This window comes from Pelodiscus sinensis, chromosome 1, assembly GCF_052426305.1.
Source record: "Pelodiscus sinensis isolate ZL-2025 chromosome 1, ASM5242630v1, whole genome shotgun sequence".
NCBI classification, from domain to species: Eukaryota; Metazoa; Chordata; order Testudines; family Trionychidae; genus Pelodiscus; species Pelodiscus sinensis.
The window spans coordinates 155,981,912-156,004,286 of NC_143052.1; the positions used below are offsets into that span (position 1 = coordinate 155,981,912).

The following is a 22,375-nucleotide window of genomic DNA, read 5'->3' on the forward strand; positions in this document are numbered from 1 at the left end:
TTTAGTTGCCCTTTTCTGAACCCTTTCGAAGGCCAAAATATCTTTTTTGAGGTGAGGAGACCACATCTGTACACAGTATTCAAGATGTGGGCGTACCATAGTTTTATACAGGGGCAGTGAGATATTCTGGGTCTTATTTTCTATCCCTTTCTTAATTCCTAGCATCCTATTTGCCTTTTTGACCACCGCTGCACACTGCATGGAAGTTTTCAGAGAACTGTCCACGATAACTCCAAGATCTCTTTCCTGATTTGTTGTAGCCAAATTAGCCCCCATCATACTATACGTATAGTTGGGGTTATTTTTCCCGATGTGCATTACTTTACACTTATCCACATTAAATTTCATTTGCCATTTTGATCTTGATCTTGTAACTGGCATGGTTAGGTCCAATAATGGTGTCAGCAGAGTAAATATGTTGACAAAGCTGGCACCGGGGTTTGTTGCAAGGGAAAGTTCCAGGGTTGATGTTAGTGTGATATGTCCTGTGGTTGTTGGTAAGAATAATCCTGAGGTTAGGTGGTAGTCTATAGGAGACTATGGGTCTGTCTCCCAGAGCCTCTCGGAGTGTAGTATCCTGTTCCAGTATAGGTTGTAGTTTATTGATAATGCATTGGACGGGTTTAAGTTGAGGACTGTAGGTGATGACAAGTGGTGTTTTATTGTTTCAGCTACACCAGACTAACACGGCTGCATCTCTATCACTATTCTTCATGTAGACTTGTACTTCTCTGCCTTCATCATGGAGAGACCACTGGGAGGAGATTGGAAGGTTTTTTTTATAGATCCCTAAGCAAACGTGGCTTCCCTTCTGCTTTCTTTTCTCTTGTGTCTGTGCGTGCTGGCAGTAATGAAATAGTCTAGAATCCTTTGGAACACAGTAAGAATGCTGAAGAGATAAGTGGTCAGTAGAATTCTAGTTATGCAGTTCTCTCCGAATTAGGGTGGTGAGGATAATCCAACACAAAATCAAGAATCCTAAGTATTCTACGTCCTTTAAAAATGGCTCCTTATAGTAAGAGATCAATTGATTTTTTGTTTTTGTTTCAGTTTAACTTAAAACAAAAAATACTGTTACATAATTAAGAAAATCTAATCATTTCATTCAAGGGCATTTTTTTTCTCCTTACCTCACCCTATTCCTAATACTATGCCTTTACAATAGGGGTGGGGAACCTTTTTTGTGTTGGGGGCCACTGATCCACAGAAAAATCGAGTTGGGGGCTCTCTGTTGCCTCCGTGGGCAGGATCTGGTCGTATTTTGCCCAGGACTTCCTTAGACGCTGAAGCTTCAGGGGAAGCCAAGTTAGGTACAGGCAAACTGAAAAAACAGCAAATGGTCTGGTAGCACTTTATAGACTAATAAAACATGTAAATGGTATCATGAGCTTTCATGGGCACAGCCCACTTGATCAGATGACTGGAGTGTTGGATGTCTGGGACCAAAATAAATAGGGGAGATGGGAGAAGGTGGTGGAAGAAGGGAAAATTGGGAGTCGGGGGGAGGAATAGGAAAAGGCGCAGTGGGTAAAAAATAAATCAAGGTAAAGCCGAGTCTATAAGCACCTAAAGACTAGATAGTCAAAGGGGGCAGATAAGAACCATTAATTAGCAAACAACAGAGTCAGGAAACACTTAAAGACTGATAAAACATCAGTGTGCCCCGACCCCTAGAGCTGCCGCAATGCGGACAGCAGCACAAAGCTAGGTGAGCGGGGCAGGGCAGGCACTGTTGGGCTGCAGGGACGGGTCTAGTACTTGGCTGGGATATGGAGGCTGAGCTAGTAGTAGGGCGGGCTGTGGAGGCAGTTCTGGCACTGGGAGGCTCTGGATTTGGGACTAATTGGGGGCTGGCACTGGGTTGGTACCCAGGAGGTTGGTACCGGGGTAGGGAGGTTGGTACCGGGGTAGTCTGGTGGTAGGAAATTCTAAAGGGCGGGGGGAGAGGGACTGGCACTGGGGGGCTTGGAGGGCAGGAGGCTGGGACAGGAGGGTTGAGTGCAGGGGCCTCTGGGGTTGGTGGCTGGCTGTGGGGGCTGGGCTTTTGGCAGACTGGTAATGTTTTATTTGCATGTTTGCATTTCCAGCATTTGCATAATGAATATGCAGATGTTACCAGTGCACCAAAAGCTTGTGAATGGGTTTGCTGGTCCCTGGTATCAAAAAGGTTGGGAGCCAGTATGATAGAACAACCCTTACATAGTGTCAGAAATATGTCAGTTGTCCTTGTGGTAGGAGTATAATATTAAGATCTTTGGAAGCAATCACAGTGGTTGTGGAACCTTATCGTTGGAGGTTTTAAAGAACAAGTTGGACAAACATTTGCCAGGGATGGCTTTCTTGGCCCTGCCTCAGCATAGAGGACTGGGGGCTTGATGATCTGTTGAGAGCCTGTCATTCTGCCTTATGATTGTGACACTAATTAGTACTGTAGTACCTTTATCAGCTTTCAATCAGATCTTTACTCAGAGTGCATATCGAAAGGTTAATGACATTTAAGAGCATTATTATTATTTTTCACCCTTGTTGTTTGTGCTGTAAAGCTATCTGCATTTTTAGAACATTATCCAAAAATGTAGAACAGGGTGCTAATGGCCTCCAAGTAGTTCTTTGGGAAGGAAGCATGATTAGGATAGGGGACTTGAGTTAGGACTGCACTCTATTCCTAGCTCTCCCTTGCATTGTAATCCTGAATGTCATTTATCGTCTTAGTCCCTCAGTTGCCTTATCAGTAAACAGAGATCCTGTGAGGTTTAATGTACTTGTAAAGCATTTCCAGATCTTTGGATGAAAAACAATGTATCATTAAAATATTCCTTTCTTTCCCAAAAGCAGTCTCATCTTGTAAGTTTTATTCTGTGTTTTTAATCTGAGCTTTATTAAAAACGTTACTTTAAATGTGACTGCTCTTGTGATTTCTTCAGTTGATTTGGTTTCATTTGAAAGGAATATTTTTCCAAATCTGCTTTAAATAGCAATTTATAGATTACCTTTGGTCATCCCATTAAGACTTAAAGGACGGGGTTATTTAGAAAAAAATATATTAACTCTGTCCATTTTAAGATTTTACATTAGTCCATAATTTGTTGTATAACATGCTTGTAATATTACACATAACTATCTCTTTTTTTTTCTAGTTGCTTGAAAACCAAATTTAACAAATTTATGGTTATAATTTGTAGGAAGTAAGCATCTTACTCTAAATGGGTGTTGGGCCTTTTCATGTTACTGTTCAATATTAACTATTTTTTAAAATTCTTTACAGATGGAGATCTTATAACAATTTTTGATAGCTCAGATCTTTCCTTTGCAATTCAGTGCAGTAGGATACTTAAACTGACATTATTTGGTAAGTACATATGTTTTATGTCACTTTTTTTTTAAATTAGGGAAGTAGGCTCTCTTCTTTGGGCACAAGAGTCCACCCGTAGCTTTATGTATGCTGGTGATATTTCCTTCAATGAAGGATGTTTATAATTAAAAGGATGCCATACGTTTAAAAATTGTCTTGCTGCCTGAAATAGCTCTCCCTACTATTGTAAGAGATGTTTAAGCTTACAGAAATTGCAAGTTAGGAGGCAAAATATTTTTGTAGCTTTATTTAATTCATTTTGCAGGGGATTGTTCAGGGAATTTTGTTGTTTCCCCACACAACCATTCACTTTCCCTGATTGGCGTGGGTCTTCCACACAGCAAGATAGGAGAGAAAAGCAAGAAAATGTGATTCTAAAACTACAGAAAGAGGGCTTCTGATAGGCATTATGCAGAAGATTAAGTCAAGTCATTTTATTGTTTTAAAAATTCAATAGATTTCAAGTTGCCTCTGTCCCTTTTAAGGAACTCTCTCTTTGAGCCAATGGCCACTTTTTAGGCAATAAGTAGGCTTGATATATAGTCTCATACAATAGTAAGCACCCTTCTGTCAAGAGACCTAAAGAGTCCTCTGCGCTATTATGATGCTGGCTTTGTGCATTCTGTCCTTATATTAAGGAGCAGAAAGAGTGGATGTCTGTTCCACTTTGATTTGTGGTGATTGTTACTACTGATGTTAAATTCTCGGGAATAAACTTTCAGAGAATATTCTCCAATGTGAGAATTTTTGAGAATTTTCTCTTAAATACTTGTTAAATAGTTTAAAAAGAATTTTACTGTTTTTATAATGTCTTTCTCTAATAAAACTTCAAGAATCATGAAAGTTTCCAATTATTAAAATTAAAATTTGGGAAAGTAAAGAAAAAAATACAGAGGTTTAAATTACTATAACTTTTATTACAAATCTTCTGTTGCAGGATACAAATATTTTTAACTTTCTGGATTCAATACAAGTCTAATCAAAATCTGCACTTTCTGAATCTGACCTATATATTCCTATCTCTTCCTCCTTCTCCTCATATAGATCCTCTTCTTCGACGACTTCTTTCTCTTCAGCATCATCAATTTCTTCTTCCTCATTTCTCTGGTTCTGTCCCCTTTTTTCTCTTGGGGATTTCAACAAAGCATCATTTGGGTTTTTAAGAAGCTTTATATTATGGGCTATGAATGTTAGCTTGCCTGCCTTTTCTTGTGTTAACTTGTTTCTTTTTGCATTATGAATGATACTGTAAGTACTGAAACTTCTTTCAGTTGCTGCCGTTGTTGGTGGCATATTCAATATGTTGATTGCTGCTTTCCCTAATTTTGATCCATAGCAAATACCTTTCCACCATGTTACTGCATCTACTGAGCCAGCTGATTTTGTTACGTATGATTTTCCAAAAAAAACCTTCTTTAGCACGATACTCTGGAAGCTCTGCAATGACTTTTGCTGAGTGATCAGTGCCATACATTCTTGTGACTAATTTATCGATGAATTCAGTTCCTTGTACTTGTTCATTTCTAGTAAGGCACTCACCACTGAATTTTGGATCTAGAATATTTGCAGCATAGTGAATGTCTTTTAGAGCCATATCTCTTCTTTTTCCAAAGCTTTTCATCACATCCTGTTTTTCTTGTTTGGTAAGTAGACTTTTGGGAAGTAGCCTATCAAAATGATCGCTTTATTCTCTGAAACATTCAGGAACTTTGCTCATTTTTGGCTGGTCAGCTTCAAGCAGCGTAATCCATTTAACAACAGGATTTATCAGTGCATGCAGTTTTTGGACCTGTACCCAAAATACATCTTCACCCAGGATTGAATTCCTGGTATGTTTTCTCAGTTTTAGTCTGTAAATCTTCATGCAAGGCAACAGCAAGGCATTTTAAGACATTTTTTTATTTCAATAAGATTTTCAAACAATATGAAATGGAACCCCACCTAGTTTTAACTGGCAATTTAAGTGCACAAGTTTGATTTTTCTCTTTTTGAAATGCAGTAAAATGAGCACGTAAAACTTGCGATTTAATTTCCTTCACAATAGTTTTACAGGTAGCTTCAGTTTCTTTAACAGATTTTAAGTTACTGATGTCACCAATTAGCAAATTTAGTGTATGAGCAGCACAAGTGTACATAGCAATGTGATTGTATTTTTTGTTAAGCATTGATAAGGATTTCACCATTGCTGCAGCATTATCAGTGACAATGGCACCAAATTTTTCAGTGCTTATGTCTGTCATTATTTCTTCCATACGGAATGCCATATACTCAGCAGAATGGCGTTCAACATCGGTTGCCACTGTCTTGTAAAACACTGGTTTGGGGTGTTGATATAATAAAATTTATAACAGATTCATCTCTTCGGTTGCTCCAAGCATCACACTGCAGTGCAAGAGAAGAGGCTTCAGCAATTTTTGTTTTTATAAGAGCATCAACACGTTGATATTCAGCTTTCAAAAGTTTGTTAGAAAGTGTGTACCTGGATGGCATCTTGTAAGATGGTCTCAGTTTTTGCATGAAAGTAATCCAATCTTCGTTTTCAACCAGTGAAAGAGGCGATCCCGATGAGAATATAGCTTGTGCAAAAAATTCACCCAACACTTTGTTTTCAGTTTCATTCATAGAATCAAAGTTGCGACTTAGAGTGAGACACCTGGGCTGAACTAGATGTAGAACGTGGTGATGTAAATTCACTATCACTATCACAGTGTTCTACAGATGTTGATGCAGTTGATGGTTGAGATGATCTGCTTCTGGACTCTGAGAATTGTTGCCTTTTCCTTGATATAAGCAGGAGTCTTCAAACAATTGGAAACATGCTTTCTCATTCTTGTCGTACTTCTGATGTATGCAGCACTTGCATTCATATAACACTTTGTCTTTAACTGTTTTATGAAGGAAATAATCCCACACATCATTTTTAGGCTTAGTTCTTCTTTTCATACTGATGAAAACACAATTACACCTTTCACAAAAGAGAATAAATCTGTTATTGCCTCTTCATATACTTTTTGTGATGCTTCCAGAAAGTTCCATAACAGTCAAAATTCCTGACTCATGAATGTTCTAGAAAGTTCCATAACATTCTGCAACGTTCTATAACGTTCTCAAACTATCTCGAATGATCAAGAAAGCTCTTTAACATTCAGGGTGTTCTAAAAGTTTAATACAATATATTATTTCAGGAGGAAATGAAAAATTAGAAAATTCTCAAAAATTCTCGGGAAATAATCTTTTGGAGAATATATTCACCTCACATCACTAATTGTTACTGTGCCATGCACGCACTTAGGAAGTACAGTGGCAAATGAATGATGCTCCTCAGAGCAACTACTCCAGTGCTGGCATTGCATATAGGTGCTGCCAGTGCATATAGACGTCCTTTCTGCTTCTCCAATGATGGTTTAAGGTTAAATTAACAAGGAAAAACAAGTGGAACTGGCAAGCACACGTAAGGAGTTTGAATCCAGAGGGTATATTTACACAGGGATAAAAGACCTGCATCACAGTTAGAGCTGGCATGGAATGGCTGACTGGAGCTTGTGGGTCTTGGGCTTGGATGGGAGCCCAAGCTCTGGGACCCTTTACCCTCACAGAGTTCTAAGGCTCTGACTGCAGCCTGAGTTTGTATGCAGCAATTATTAGGTCCTGGAGCATGAGCCCAAGTAAGTTCACCCAGGCCAGTCAGAGCTTTTTTTAATGCCTGTGTAAACCTACAGTAAGTGGATGGAAAAACCATAGGATAGTTGTAGTGGAAAGTTTTCTTGTTCAAAAAGTACATTTTGAAGATTGTTAAGCAACCCATTCTTATTTAGGCTCTCATCACAGCTGGTTTTGCACAGACATTAGCATATGTTTATTTGAATTTCTTAAACTGTTCCTGACTATTTTAAGGGACACTGACAACTTAAACAAAACTAACCTTTTTTTTTTTAACCTGCTATTTACAATTAACACTTAAATTGCTGAAACTAAAAGATCAGGAAAAAATTGGTAACTGAAAGAATAAATTCTTGGTTGACTGAAGCATCTTCCAGGCTGATGCATACAAACTTTTCCATAAGGATGTTAAGGACTAGTTGAGTATCCGATAAGCATTTGCTTAATTGGGTAGTCCAGTCAACTAGTCAATTTCCCCCCCCCCCCCCAGTTGCCTCTATCAATAGAGGCAGCATAGGGGGGGAGAGGAGGGAAGAAGAGATGGCAGTCCCACTTTGAAATGCTGTGGTGGTGTTTCAAAGGGGCAGCGCTGCACAGCTGATCCCAGGCTTTGTGTAGTGCTGCCCCTTTGAAACGCTGCCATGGTGTTTCAAAGCTGCAGAGCTGCGTGGAGCCCAGGGTCAGCTGGGGACTCCCTAAATGACCCGGGGCTCCCTGTGGTATTTCCGCAGAACCTGGAGTCAGCTGGGGAGTCCCCAGCTGATTCCAGGCTCCATGCGGCGCTGCTACTTTGAAATGCATGGGAGCCTGGGATCAGCTGGGGATTCCGGGTTCTGTGGAAATGCCGCACGGAGCTTGGTCAGCTGGGAGTCCTTCACTGACCCCAGGCTCCATGAGGGCACTTCAGCGTTGAAATGCTATGTGGAGCTCCTGCTGGGGGACTCTTGTACATTTCAAAGCTGGCACACCACGTGCAGCCAGGGTCCAGCAGGAAGTCCAGCTGACTCTGGGCTCCATGAGGCTACTTCCACTTTGAAATATGCTGTGGGCTTTTGTGCATTTCAAAGGGTAAGCGCCCTCATGGAGCCCGGAGTCAGCGGGACTTCCCTCTGGCCCTGGGCTGCAAGAGGAGTTCCATATTCCTCCTTTGAAATGTACAAGACCCCCAGCGGGGGCTCTTGTATAATTCAAAGGAGGAATATGGAAGTGCCTATCAACTAGTCGATGGGAATTCCATCGACTACTCGACTAGTGAATTGCCCATTAGTTAACATCCTTTCTTCTCCATACAGCTCTGATAATGTGCAATAAGATGCTAAATTGAGTTATGGTAAATTGTATTTTGGATTGTAGGAATTCAGTCTGTTTCCGTTTATAACTTACAATGTAGAAATGCCTACAGTGCCTACAATACACTTGAGTTTTAAACTGCCTCCTGCAAAGAGACAGATGTCAGATATAAAGAACAATATCTAAAAATACTGCTGTGTATGAATGCTGTTTTACCTGTGCCTGCATAAATAAATGTTACTAAGTTCACTCAGTTCATTTCTTTAATTACTGTTTTATAGTTAATGGGCAGCCAAGACCTCTAGAATCCAATCAAGTGAAATATCTCCGTCGAGAGCTGATTGAACTTCGCAACAAAGTGAATCGCTTGTTGGATTGTTTAGAACCACCTGCTGAACCAGGGCTTTCTACTAGCCTACCTGAAAATGGTAGGTAGGGCAATTCTGTTGTCAAACTGTGCTTCTACTTATTGCAAGAAAGAGTCTTGCCTACTAATTCTGTCAGTCTGAAGACTGCTTTTCAGCTCCTGTTTTGGAAGCTTACACTGTCAGTTCTCTTAAGGTTACTTACTTATTGTACTCGTCTTAGTCTTTTAACTAGGAGGAGTATTGTACCAAGTTAAGAAATATTGACTATTTCCTAACTGGTTATTTGAAGATACTGTTATCTTCCAGAGTAACTAGGGGTCTGCTCCCCCTGCTTGCTATGCCCACCAGCTCTTCCCTCTCTTGGGGGTAGGTGTCTGGCCAGGGAAAGGGTGCAGGAATGGGCTGGGAGCAGAGTGTCTGGCTGGGGGGAGGGTGCAAGAGCAGGGGTGGGAGTAGGAGCAGGTTGGAGGTGCAGAGTCTCGGTGGAAGGGGTGAGTGAGTAGTGGTGTGGAGCCCCAGCTTGGCGCAGGGGGTATGAGTGAACAGTTCTCGGCCGAGGTGTTGTGAAACGGAACTGGGAGTAGGGGGAGGGGAGGGCACATGGCTCCTGGCCCCTGCTCTGCCCTCCAGAGCAGCAGGGAGGGTGCGCTGCTCCTCCTTCCCCCAAAGAAGCGGGGAGGGTGGGCGGCTTCCAGTCTTCCCCCTCCCAGAGTTCCAGAGAGGGGAAGCTGTGTGGCTCCTGCCTGGCAGCAGGGAAAAAAATTATATATAGAGAGAGATTATTTAGGTAATTTAAACACCCCTGTGAGTTGGGTAAGTAGTAATATATTTATTGTGCCTAAAAGATGTGATGTTTCTTAAAATGAAAGAAAACAAATACTGATAATTCAGTAGTAATTGTCAGGGTGCATGGTCTTTTATGGGGATTAATAACCAGTTGGGAGCAGTTGATTTTTGAAGCATAAACTGAAAAGGATTTGAGCTTAAGTGGTTGCTCCATTTTGAGTAATAGCAACAAGATATCTGACATGGATTTTCTGGGGTTAGTGCAGTTTCGTTTTGATAAGCACAAAACTGTACCCTATTTTGAGTACTTAAAATAATAAAAGATACAGTAACACCAAACACTTAAGTTACCTGTTTTCCCCCTCTATTGGGCACCTTCCTCTGTGCTAGCTGTCCTATGCTGGGACAATTTAGAAAAGCAGGCACTTGCTTCAGGTTTAGGAAGAAGTCTTGGGCTCTGTAGCCAATGATTTTATTTTTTATTTTTTGTGTTCATTTATTGTTTCGTGTTATGGTTAATCAAGGTACTTGATATGTACTTGTGATATGTTAAGATTAATGCACAGAATTATAAAAATGTACTTAAGCAACTTATAAAAGTAAGTAACATTTAGAGGAATTAAGTGATAGGTCAGACAAGCTGAAGGTACAAAGAAAATGAAGGCTGAAGCCTGCAAGATTTAGCTTAGCTATTTTAGGCCTTGGATATAAGAAAGGGGTGACTTAAAATGATGTAATGCCCTAAGATTTTGAGAAAAGAGGCAGAAACTACTAATACTGTGGAAGCAGATATGGGGAAATTAAATATAATTGTAAAAGTGCTGTAATAGCTAAAATGTGTTCATAACACATGCCTTGACTAGAAGGCGATACATCAATGTGTATAGCCCATCAAATTTGGGGTCCCTCCTTGTCTCCAGGAGACATAGATCAGGGAGAGCACATGAGGGACAATGACAGCATGTACAAGTACATACTGTAGGTGTAGACAGAATCGAGATCTAAAAAGAGGGCATCTAGAATAGGCAAATTGAGCTTCTGATGGGAAACTCCAACAGGAACCTCTCTTGTATTGACAAGCAATCCATGTGAGGGCTGACAGGTTCTAACACCGTCTAGAAGGATGGGAGTATTTCCCTAGTTATAGTTCCTGCATGGCACACATCCTTTTTTGGAATGATATATGCTGCTACTTTTATGATTTTATTGGCAATTTTAATCTACTAAAAGATAGATGCTTTTGTAATTATACGTGTGATTTTCTTACAATTTCTTGTGCCTTAGATCTAGAACTAACAGATAAGTCTGATTTAAGACTGTAGTTGCCAGATTAGAGCCCAGGGAGTATGATTATAAATAGAATAAGGCTGTAGTTCTCAGGGTATTTTTTTAGTATTTGTAATACTATTCAGTCTAGGAGTCCCAGTCTTGAACCAGGAACCCATTATGCTTGGGGCTACACAAATAGAACAAAAAAGGGCCCTGCCCCAATGAGCTTACAGTTTAAATCAGTTTGTGTACTATGCAATTCTGCTTCAGAAGTGAGTTAAGACTGAACCTTTTCCTATTGACCTCTGCAGTGGGTATGTAGAAAATCTTAATTCTCCAGTTATTCTGACGAGAGTTACAAGTTGAGTGCAGCTTTTAAAATTTACTTTAAGTTTTATATATATGAGCTGCCATGGAACATTTCCCTCTGTTTCCTTGTTACAAAATGGTACTTCAAATTTATAAGCCTTTTCCAGAAATTTGTAATTGGTGGATGTGACAAACAGATCTCTTGCTATGTACAGATCTCTTGCTATGTTTTTAGACGCTGTGGATGGTAATGAAGAAAAACCTGCTGCTACTGACTCTTCTGTCAAGCCTTCTACTCAAGTTATAGCAGCAAGTATGTCTGCTTTTGATCCATTAAAAAATCAAGATGAAATCAACAAAAATGTCATGTCAGCATTTGGGCTGACAGATGATCAGGTGTCTGGTAAGGATATATATTTTATTGAAAATAAGCGCAACAGATTTTTATTGTTGGCAGTTAAAACTTCAGTCTTGTTATTAAATTACTTTGTGGTTTGAATGTGTTAGGTTACTATTTCTATTCAGTACTTTGTTTTTACAGAATCCCATAATGTGGTAGTTTTTAACTGCCTGGATTGAATTGGCTTACCATTTCTGATGAATATATGTAACACATTTATATTGCATTGTTTTTAGATATGTGGAGAGCAAAAATATCTTATAGTAACTTAAACTAAAACTATCAGCTTACTATTAATGTAAAGTTTTTGAGCCTGCTTAAATAAGTGGGCACAGCTGAATTAAATCTAGGGATTTGCACCTGCTTATGCAAGTTAGGCCTTTGTGTTTTTGTTTAAATCTCTCACTTAAGTAACATCAATAAACCAAACAAACCTTTGAGTCAACTTGACTTTGAGTTTCACATGTTTGTTAGAGTGGCAAATACTGGTCAGAAATTCAAACAAACTAACTCTCCATTGCTATTTAAAATAAACATTTATAATGATTCTAAATTCTGTTTAAAGGATATAACAAAAGAAGCAAGTATTTACAGTACTAAGTATTGTTAATCAAAGTATTGTTACTAAATTAAGTCTTGACAATAATACTTTCAGAGCTAGTACAATATCTATGCAAAGGTTAGATAGGACTAAACACTGACTACATACTCATCACCAGCTGATTCAAACATTCCAGACAGGTATTCCTGAAAAGAAAACATATTAATATCATCTTAAATCCCTTAAACAAAATTAAGGTCAACACACGAGCATTGATGTGTGAAATTAGGCTGTCAGTCTACAGGGTTTGTTTTCTGTACTTAGATTTTATAGCTGTAAAGATACTTTATGCAGGAATTTCAGCACTTTGGATAATCCTGTATCAGTCTATTTGGAATACAACAGATTGAGAACCAAGTGACAGCCTTGTGGCTTAATCGTGTAAGGGCTGCCACCTACACTGAGTTGCAGTGATTTACTAGTGGGAGGTTTCTTAATTTTGAAATTTATTATTTTGTTGGCTCAGACATCTATTGTATTTAATGTGTTGCCTCTAAAATCAAAACAGTGTAATCTCCCATTTTTATATTAGTGGCAATAAAGCCTTTGTCAATCTCTTATAAACTGTAACTTGCTATGAAGTAAAATTGGAATCCCACTCTTCTTATGCGAAAAAATTGCCAACCTAAACCCCTAATTTCCTATAAGCTTCCATTTTAGAACTTCAGGGGGTAGCCGAGTTAGTCTGTGCATGATAAACTTGAAAAACAACAAATAGTCTGGTAGCACTTAATAGACTAACAAAACATGTAGATGGTATGAGCTTTCGTGGGCACAGCCCACTTCTTCAGATGACTGGATTAATGAAGTTCCTCAGCACAAATCTTTTTTTAAGATTCCTTCTGGCCAAAGAAAGAATAGTGGAAATACTGACCATATTCATGTGCAGATGGCAGAGAACGCGATTATTTGTTAGAAACAAGAGATAACAGATATTGTTAAAACCAGACCTTCATATCAACACTATTGGCAGTATTCTATATAACAAGGGTGGAGAACCTGGCCCTCTGCTTACCTGGATTTGGTCCCAAGGATTGCTCAGGTACCCCCTCCTACCCAGACCCTGCACTGTGCCATCCTCCCAGGCCCACTAACCCAGACCCCACACCTCAAACCCACTTTCAAACAGCCCCCTCCCAAATACTAAACCCTTCATTTTTGGCCCCTCCCTAGAGCCTCATGTGAGTGAGATGGGTTGTGTTTTTGCTTTTTTGCTTCTCACTTTTTTGCAATCCCTAATTGATTTTTCTTTGGGTCAGTGGCCCCCAACTGAAAAAAGGTTCCTCACTCCTTCCATACAATAACTAATATTTGATTTTTAAAATAATCATAAAAATGTTACTATTTCCGTGCAGTTGTTAGTTGCATTATAGTAATTCAAAAACACAAATCTGTTGCATACTCATATCTGGAAAACATCAGCTTTTGCTATTTTCTGGATACTTGTTTCTGCTGTTTTTGGCCAATGGGAGTGTCTTGTACAAGCCTATTTTTTTCTGTCAGGAGCAAGTACCTATAGTGTTGAACATTACTGCTTATTGCTCCTGGTGAGGATACATTTTATAAGTTTTTAATATAAGAATTGCATTAAAATATTGGGTTCATAATTAGGTTTGGAGGGATTAGGGTTTTTATTGGTAAATATCAGTAAAAAACGATTTAATTGTATGCACACACACCAGTAAAAAATAAAGTAAGAAAAATGTTGCTTGAGTACTTATTAGAGTAAAAATCTAGTAATTTAAACTTTCTGAATTAGGCTTGTTACAAATACAACTGGGAATGAATAGCTTAAAAAAGACTTGTTGATTAAGGATACTTATTTTGTATATTTTGACATGTGACAGTGAGTTTATTTAATTGTTTATAAAGCTTACACTTTTTGAAGCTGTCTACTGCCATTAAATTATCTGACCTTCCTGTAATTTCATGCAACTATAAACATTTAAATAAAAATCTAAAATAACTTAAATAAACATACATACAAGTTGCAATTATAAAAAAAGTCAAGTTTATTGATAATGTACTATGTTAAAACAATATACTACATTTTTGATATTGTAGGCATAAAAAGTATACTATGTTCTGGAAAAATGCAGTCTAATCTGTAAATGTGTTGCAGTGTCAGATTTGTTACTAAACTTACATAAAACATAAATCACTTTAAGGTTACAAGGTTGCTCAAGAGATAAGTATTTGTGAGCTAGATATAGATCATTGGGTTGGTAGGAATGCAGCATTAATTTGCAGGCTTTGGGTCAAAATGTACATTAAATATATGTTGTTGTTTTTTCAGTTGGATATTCCAGAACTTTTTACAGACTTAAAATATCCCGAATCTACCTAGTCTTAGCAACTTCAAACTATTCATTAGCATTCCAATGACTACTTTTCGGTAATTATGTTCAAACAGAAACCTGCCATATCCTAAACAGAAACCCAAATGAGTCTTTAGAATATTGAGAACAAAAACTCTGTCAAATACTTATTTGCTTTAGAAAATAATGGTAAGTAACCCCAGCAGATATTTTCCAAATAGACTGGTTTTTAAATTGAGACTTCATTTACTGTTCCGTAAAATAGTTTAAACTCTTCAAATGTAAAGCTGTGTAAAACTGGAAAGTACTTAATCATTTCACTAATGTCTCTTGTTCATCTATCAAGTTTAAAATGATAAAGCTTTTTTTTGCTTGTTCTTTTCCCATGCTTACTGTAGTCTCTTGCTTCTTTAGGACCACCTAGTGCCCCTGTAGAAGAACGCTCAGGAACACCTGATAGCATTGCTTCCTCCTCTTCTGCAGCCCATCCCCCTGGGGTTCAGCCGCAGCAGCCGGCATATGCAGGAACTCAGCCACAAACTGGTCAGATGGAAGGTGGGCGGTACTTTCTCTTTGACTTACCTCATGAAAATTGCAGTCAAAGTTCAATAATTGAGTAGTGTCATTTTTTTCATTAAAAGATTACATTGGAACTTCCAATTGTATGTTTAATGCTGTATATCACTAGGAATCTTACAAGGAATATAAGGGTGCATCTAAACTGCACCATTATTTCGAGTTAACTAGGGTTATTTCAAAGTAACAATGTGAGCATCTACACAGCCATTCCATTATTTCAAAATAATTTTGAAATAATGTATGGCTTATTCCAAAATCTGTAAACCTCATTTTACGAGGAATAACGCCTTTTCTGAAATAGCTATTTTGAAATAAGGTGTGTGTAGATGCTTCACAGCTGCTATTTTGAAGTAGCCCTTCACCAGGGCCATTCTAAGTTATTCCTTCCCAGTGCCTTCTGGGGCTCTAAATCGAGATAGCATGTCTGCACTGCAGGGAAGCCTCAAAATTAGTCTGAGGCAGACTTCCCTAATGTAGACGTGCTATTTCAGAATAACTGTTCCGGAATAGCTTATTTTGCAATGAGCATGCAGTGTAGTCGTACCCTAAGACTCTTAAGGCCACCATTTCCGTTCTCAGAATGTTTTTATAAAGATTCAGTATTAAAACAGTAGATGGTGCTGTAGCTTTGTCTTAAAAGCCAGATGGTATTGAAAAATAACAGGGGAAAAAGAAACATTGCTAAAGTAATTACTTGTTGTAGTAGTAGTAGTAGTAAAACTGTAGTGCAGATGCAAATGTCATCATAAAAACTGACAGGAACGTTAGCCATTCCAGTTGTCAAGCTTCACATTAGAACTGCTTGAAAATTTAGTGTGTACATGTCACTTGGAGTGCTGTGTGTGTCAAGTTGTAATTGATGTCATTTAGTTTTAGAGGAACGATGGGGTAAATCAGTTAAAATGTTGGCCTGCATACTATAAAGTAAGCAGTTATACTCTGCTTACTAATTAAGTCTTTTAGTGCATGTTTCTTAGAAGACAGACAAATTTACTCTCCTGTCCAGAAATCCAGGCCAGCGCAGCTATTAATGCTCTAATATATACAACATATAATGTGTGGCAGATAAATTTGAATGGCCAGCATAGTGACTTACCGGTAATTCTTCCAAAACAGGTTTGGAATCATGTCGACATTATGATTGTAGTTGTTTTTGTGCTCACTTTCTTTCAGGGCCTTACTTACGTGTTACTTTAAAAATTCTGTTTAAGATCCAGACTTTTTGGTATCCTAAGCTCTTACCCATAGTGTGTGATTTGACTTCTTAATATATGGGTGCTTGAAATCTCCATTATATTCAAGTTCTTTATTGTCACTTGTAAAAACAGACACTCCTAACATGCATGTCAGCCTTTTAGATGGAATTGTATTCTAGGAAAGACCTGCTGTGCTCCCTTAACTTTATTTTAAGATGTAGCTTAAAGATCTTTCTCTAGTATTTCTAATTTGATTTTTGTGTTTTACTTATCTGAGGCAAAATTGCAGCCTTCTTTTGATTTCTATACTGTATATTGCGATCTATAGATCAGTGTTGAGCAGGTGGAGTGTAGTGAACACCAAAAAAATGTGACTAAGAGTAACCCAATATCATGTGGCTAACAAAGATTTTAGGACTGATATATATAAGGCACCCATAAAACCAAGGAGACATCAGTAAACTCAAAATTGGCTGATAGGAGCCAAGTCCTCATAATTACAAAATGTGTTGATTGGAAACAGTATAACAAAATATATTAATATATGCTGTTACTGAGTCTGTCAGCTACACAACAGTGTGTTAATATTAGCTTAATATTAATAAGTAACAGCCTCATCCATTTTGTTTGAAAATTCTGATTGAGTAGTTGGTTTGTATATACATTCTTTAGCACTTGAAGTAAAATAATTCTGTGAATTACATTGAACACTTAGTGTGTTCCCTATTTAATTTGTTTGGCTCCTGAGACGTGCTGTATATGCTTTTGGACACTAGTGATTTTAGGTCTATGTTGGCAGCCAGAAAACATAATTGAAAAGTAAGCCTTGTAACTCTGTTTCTAAGAACTCTTTTTGTCAGCAGTTCTTAGGAAAGGAATTCAAATTGACAAAAACAAGGTGTGAGTTTTTACATGTTGACTGTTAAAATATATTAAAGATTTAAAAAAAGGTAAATGGTTTAAATTGCTAACATAGGTCTGGAACCGTTGAGTCATTTGTCAATGTCAAATGAGTGAAAAATTACTCTGTTGGAAAGAGGCAGAAGAGATGACGAAAACTTCACCACAAATCCTTGGTTTTCCCACTAAAAGTCACTGAACATTTAAAAAAACCCACACGCTTATTTCACACTATTAGTATGAGCAAAATTCTTTATAGCACAATACTGAGAGTGAGAAACCTTTTAAAACAATGTAGTCTGGTTAGAAGCCTGTGGACCCACACATTGCTTCCATTTTGATAAATGATGCCAACAAACACAAAGGTTTGTGTGTGTTAGACTATTCTTTTCTAGCATTTTTTTTACAGACCTATTTATATTTCATTATATGCATAAGAGTTAAAATAGAAAATTCCAGGTCCTTTCTTGCCTCTCCAGAATTTTCCATTCTCATTGAATTGAGGTGATTTTATTTTCTCACAATTTTATATTTAAAATAGAATTCTAGTTAGTTTGATTACTGGAAAGAAATCATAGGTTTTGCACTTTGGTCATCACAAATATTTGTGCACTGTTGCTTTATTCCTTGATATACAAATAAGGAACCTTGCCCACAGTGGTCATTTTATTGCTAATATTTATTTCTAATATAAATGTTAGATTCATGAGTGAAAGTTTTGAATACTTTCTACTTTCATAAATTGAGTGAGTTTTAGTGGGGAGATATTGTTTAGTTTCTTTCCAACTCCACATAGTAAGAATGTTTTCCTTGTTTGTTTTCTACAATAGGGCACTAAATGCTTCAGTTGCAGACTGATTTGAAACATTGTTCCAATTTAAAATACCACTTCCATTGTTCTCTAAATTGTTCTTTCACATTTATTTACATTGGTTTAATCAGTCAACATTTTCACATCCTCTGTATTTGAATATTGAAGTAGTTGTCATTCTTGTACATCAAATATTAGGATTCTTTGCCAGAAATTATGGTAATTCTCTGCCTGCAGTATTTTTTTTTTTATGTTGGAAAACATTGCAGTTTGGTTTCTATATGCACTTGTGTATTGAAACTTATGAATAAGTTGGGAATTACTGATTTTTGGTCATTCCTTAATTTCTTATTGGAAAAACATTTCATTAATTTAACTGAGATTCATTTAAATCAACGATTGATGCAAATGTACTAGCATTTTAGTGGTAGGTAAAGTGAATCTTGTGGCAATAGATCATAAGTTTGTAAATCACTTCAGGATTTTTCAGGCTGATAGGTGCTATACAAATAGAATGCAATATGCCACGTTTTAGTGTCAAGTAAAATGAAACAGCTGCCTCTGAATTTCAGAAAATCTATAACAAATGCAGGGCTGTTAAACTATAGAATGCTTATATTTTTTTTCATTTGTGCTGTGCTACACTTAACTTTGTATTCAGTACGCTTTGCTTTCAGACTGATCATAGTGGAATGTTTATATAGCTTCAGTAATTATATGGCCACACTAGGATCTTGACTTTTAAAAGTTTAATTTGACATCAGATATTGGGTCTCAGGTTCTGTGTTTCTTTACTAAAAAAAAGTGTGTGTTTAATTCCTAGGCCAGATGTATCAACAGTACCAACAGGGCAGTTATCCTGCTCAGCAGCCACAGGTTCAGCCTCAGCAGCAATATGGGATGCAGTATCCAGGTAAGCAGTTGCTGCTGTTCTCAAATTGCTGTGTAGCTGCCAAATATGATCTTTAAATTGTTCTTAGTGCAAAAATATCAATTCCAGTTCTTCTGCGTTTAGGTGGCAAGGCATGGTGCTGAGGATTGTTAACTTCTCTTGACTTTTGTGGAATTTGAGGGCATTCAGCAGCCTTCACTTTGCCCTTAATTTGTCAGTATTTCTGTTCTAGCAATAATTGTAGAAATGTAAAGTTTACGCTGATGTGTAACTTACTATTATTTGGTGCTACTCTATTCTTAACTAGAGGACTTTTCATAGTTATCCAACAAAATGCCTTGTTACAAAGGCAAACAAATAGAAAGAAAATCATAAGGAGTTAAGCTGTCTAAAGGCAATGTTTAATTCTGTGAGGGTGAGGGGGTTGAAGCCTTCCATTCTAGGAAGTGATGCTGCCCAACCCAATAAAATGTAAAAGGAAATGTATCTACTTTTCAGTACCTTACAAATCAAATATAGTATCCAACCTGAGGCTTTTCCATTAGATTAGGTAAATACAGAAGAAAGTCTACAATCCAGTGTTCAAACCACGTGTAAATTATCACCCAGAAGAAACTAGTTTCTGGGATTGATTTTTAAATTGTAGAAAACAATAGTATTTAAACTTAGCTGTTTCATTTTCCATAGCTCTCAGCAGAATATATGAAACTTCTCATTGTGACATTGTACTAAATGACCGAGGGGGGTGAAAAGCTAGGCTTCTACAGCTCCAAAACAAAAGAATATTAGGTTTACTTTCATTTCAAAGACATGGGAAAAGGGAACTTTGAATTACTAACAATTGATCCTAGTGATCAGTTTATTTAGCTATTTAGTTACTGTGATAGTAATAAATTAATAAAGGTCTTTAATACTGCTCTGATCCTGTAACCCTATGAAAAGTTTCATAAGGTCAGTAGACATATCAAATATGAACATCTGCCAATTTTAAACTGAAGTTGGTACGATGTACATTCACAGTGTTGATGTCCTTAGTGTTGAATCACACACACAATCTTTTCACTCAAAAAATCAAAACAAAACAAGCAGCAGATCTTTGCTGAACACAGTACACAAGGCACAGAATTCTTTATATGTATGAAGCTATTGCTCCTTCAATAACTTGTCTAGCTAAGTGAATGATTGTGAAGAGTTTAATATGTTTTTAAGATAGACTGTTTACCCTTTGCATAACTGATTAAGCTAAGCTTTGAAACTTCATTTGGGTAAAAGCCCTGGAAACTTCAAACGTAGTTGTTCAGTCCTTTTTCCTCCTCTCAGCACTCTAAGCTGTGGCTGATGCTCTATGCAGACTCCCTGCTGTAAGTGTCATAATTTGAAGACGGTGTCAGACCACCTGAAACCTAATTTCAATAGAAGTAGGAAGGTCTGTCTTGAGATTTGAATTGTTCTTTTAATTTCACTCATTCCTAATAGGAATACCATAGCAGACTTAGTATTCTGCTGGAAGACTTTGTATGAAGGTTTGGCATATTGTGGGAGTTCTAATTTCTCATATGTCAGTTTTCTGAAAGTGAAACTACAAATCTGGAAACCTCAAATTACAACACACTATTTTTCGAAAGAAAATTATCTTTATGCTTGGATTAATTTGTAATGAAAACTCTTTACAAATGGGAGACCAGGTAGATCTATACTTTCCCTTTGTAGTTTTCATTCCTTGACCCTCACCACCTTCAAAAGGGATTTGGAATTCCTTCTGCTTCCTTTCTAGCAGCAGTTCCCCTAACAGGGGATTATAGTTTCCACTCTCCTCTTCTGGCAGGTGGGCTTAGCATAGTGCTGACTTTAGGGCATGCAAATGAAAATGGAACTTTTGAGAGGTTTATTTCATGAGTAAATTTTTAGGCTAATCTCAAGGTGAGTTCAAAGTTTACTTCAATGCATTCTTCAGTCCTTATTTTCTATCTTCAGGGCTGTGTGTTTTTAATTTTTCTTATGTATTTGGTGTTTAATGCTGACAGGATTCCAGTCAATGGAGAGGTTTCATTGCAAGTAGCTGCAGGTGTGTTTCTTGATAGAAAAGTAGCTATCAGGATTTTTGTTGTTTATATCTCTGGAGAAATTACCTTCGAAGCTGCTTTTACACAAACAAATCACATTTGAGACACGTTAAACTGATGCCAGCAGCAGCTATAACCTAAAGTGCTGTTCTGCAAAGTTTTCACATTTGTTTAGTGATGTAATCCTTGAATTATATCGCTGACTAATAAATACTAAAAGTTGTGAACTAAACAAAACAGTTGACCATGATTGAGCTGTCAGTGCAGAATACTTGAACTGAATTGACTTATGATCTGCTTAGTGAAAGAAAGTTAAAGCTCCTGTCCCAAATGAAACTTCCTTTTTCAGTGTACATTTGAGACCTTTCCATCCCTTCATAAGGGAAAAATGAAGCGTCAATATTCCATTTCCTCCTTGTTTCTCAAATAGAAACCCTGGTGGTAATTATCAGGCTAGAACAGAATCAGTTATTTTTCAGCCTCAATGCAAAAGCTGTATTTTGCTCTGAATTAAAATTTTTCCTGTTACTAGAAAATGTTCCATTTTAGCACACTAAAGCCAGTTCATGTGTGTGTGAAGGACAAGAAAAACTGCAGTTCATATCATCCAGCTGTGTACACTGTCTGGTGCATATTAGACCTATGGATTGTTGGTTGTGCTTATTAGCTATCACTTAAGTCTCTATTTACTAAATCTGTTGCTTTGTTGTTTTTGTCTTCTAGCAGGCTATAGCCAGCAGGCTGCTCCTCCACAGGGACAGCAATTTCAAGGATACAGTCAGCAGGCATCACAGGCTCCAGCTCCTGGTTTTCCTGCTCAGCAACTGCCTGCTCAGCCTCCTCAGCAGTACCAGGCAAGCGCCTACCCACCACAGAACTATACTACACAAGCCTCCCAGCCTGCTAATTATAATGTGACCCCTGCTTCTCAAGCTGGAATGGCTCCAAGCCAGGCGGGCACGTATCAGCCCAGGCCAGGTTTTACGCCACCTCCTGGAAGTACTATGACTCCCCCTCCAAGTGGGCCTAACCCTTATGCACGCAACCGTCCTCCCTTTGGTCAGGGCTATACTCAGCCAGGACCTGGCTACCGATAAGGAAGCTCAGCTGCTAAATGACACAGGTAAATACAAGCAGCTATTAACTACTACATCCCAACAGAGTCCAATATTTAAAATTGGTATTGATGTTCCAAAATGATAAGGCTGAGCATTCTTTCACTGTTGCTGGAACAAAAGACCAAGTGATTCTTATTTCCTGCTTTAAACTATATCAGCTTCCTACTTAGATTTTCGGGTTTTGGAAACACTTCCTAAATGTTTGTAAGGTGATTGACATTCTAGCTTGACCTGTCTGAAGGAAATTAAAATGATAGTTGGAAATTTAGCCCACTTTATCTGGCTTGTTTTTACTAATACCATGATGTACTAAATTAGACCCATTCTGGAATTAAAACTAGGTATTATGTATAAATTGTAACATTCACACCGAATGCTAATAAAAATATTGAGTTCAGTACTTGTTTTTTAATTATTAAGCACTCTTGATGAGATGACACAAGCACATTGTTTGTATATAATG

At 37.7% G+C, this 22,375-nt stretch overlaps 1 protein-coding gene across 4 annotated transcripts in view; it reads left to right on the forward strand.

Moving 5' to 3' along the window:
• Positions 1-22,309, forward strand: part of TFG (trafficking from ER to golgi regulator) — a 34,620-nt gene extending 12,311 nt beyond the window's left edge. For 2 of the 4 annotated variants that reach the window (XM_075907597.2, XM_075907627.2), the window contains 6 exons: positions 3,266-3,349; positions 8,584-8,730; positions 11,270-11,437; positions 14,768-14,908; positions 18,663-18,752; positions 21,518-22,309. In XM_075907597.2, coding sequence (XP_075763712.1) covers positions 3,266-3,349; positions 8,584-8,730; positions 11,270-11,437; positions 14,768-14,908; positions 18,663-18,752; positions 21,518-21,891 — 1,004 coding nt within the window. In that variant the 3' untranslated portion in view covers positions 21,892-22,309. The remainder of the gene's footprint in view (positions 1-3,265; positions 3,350-8,583; positions 8,731-11,269; positions 11,438-14,767; positions 14,909-18,662; positions 18,753-21,517) is intronic. The other 2 variants (XM_075907608.2, XM_075907619.2) reach the window with 2 other exon arrangements.
• Positions 22,310-22,375: the final 66 nt, after the last annotated feature.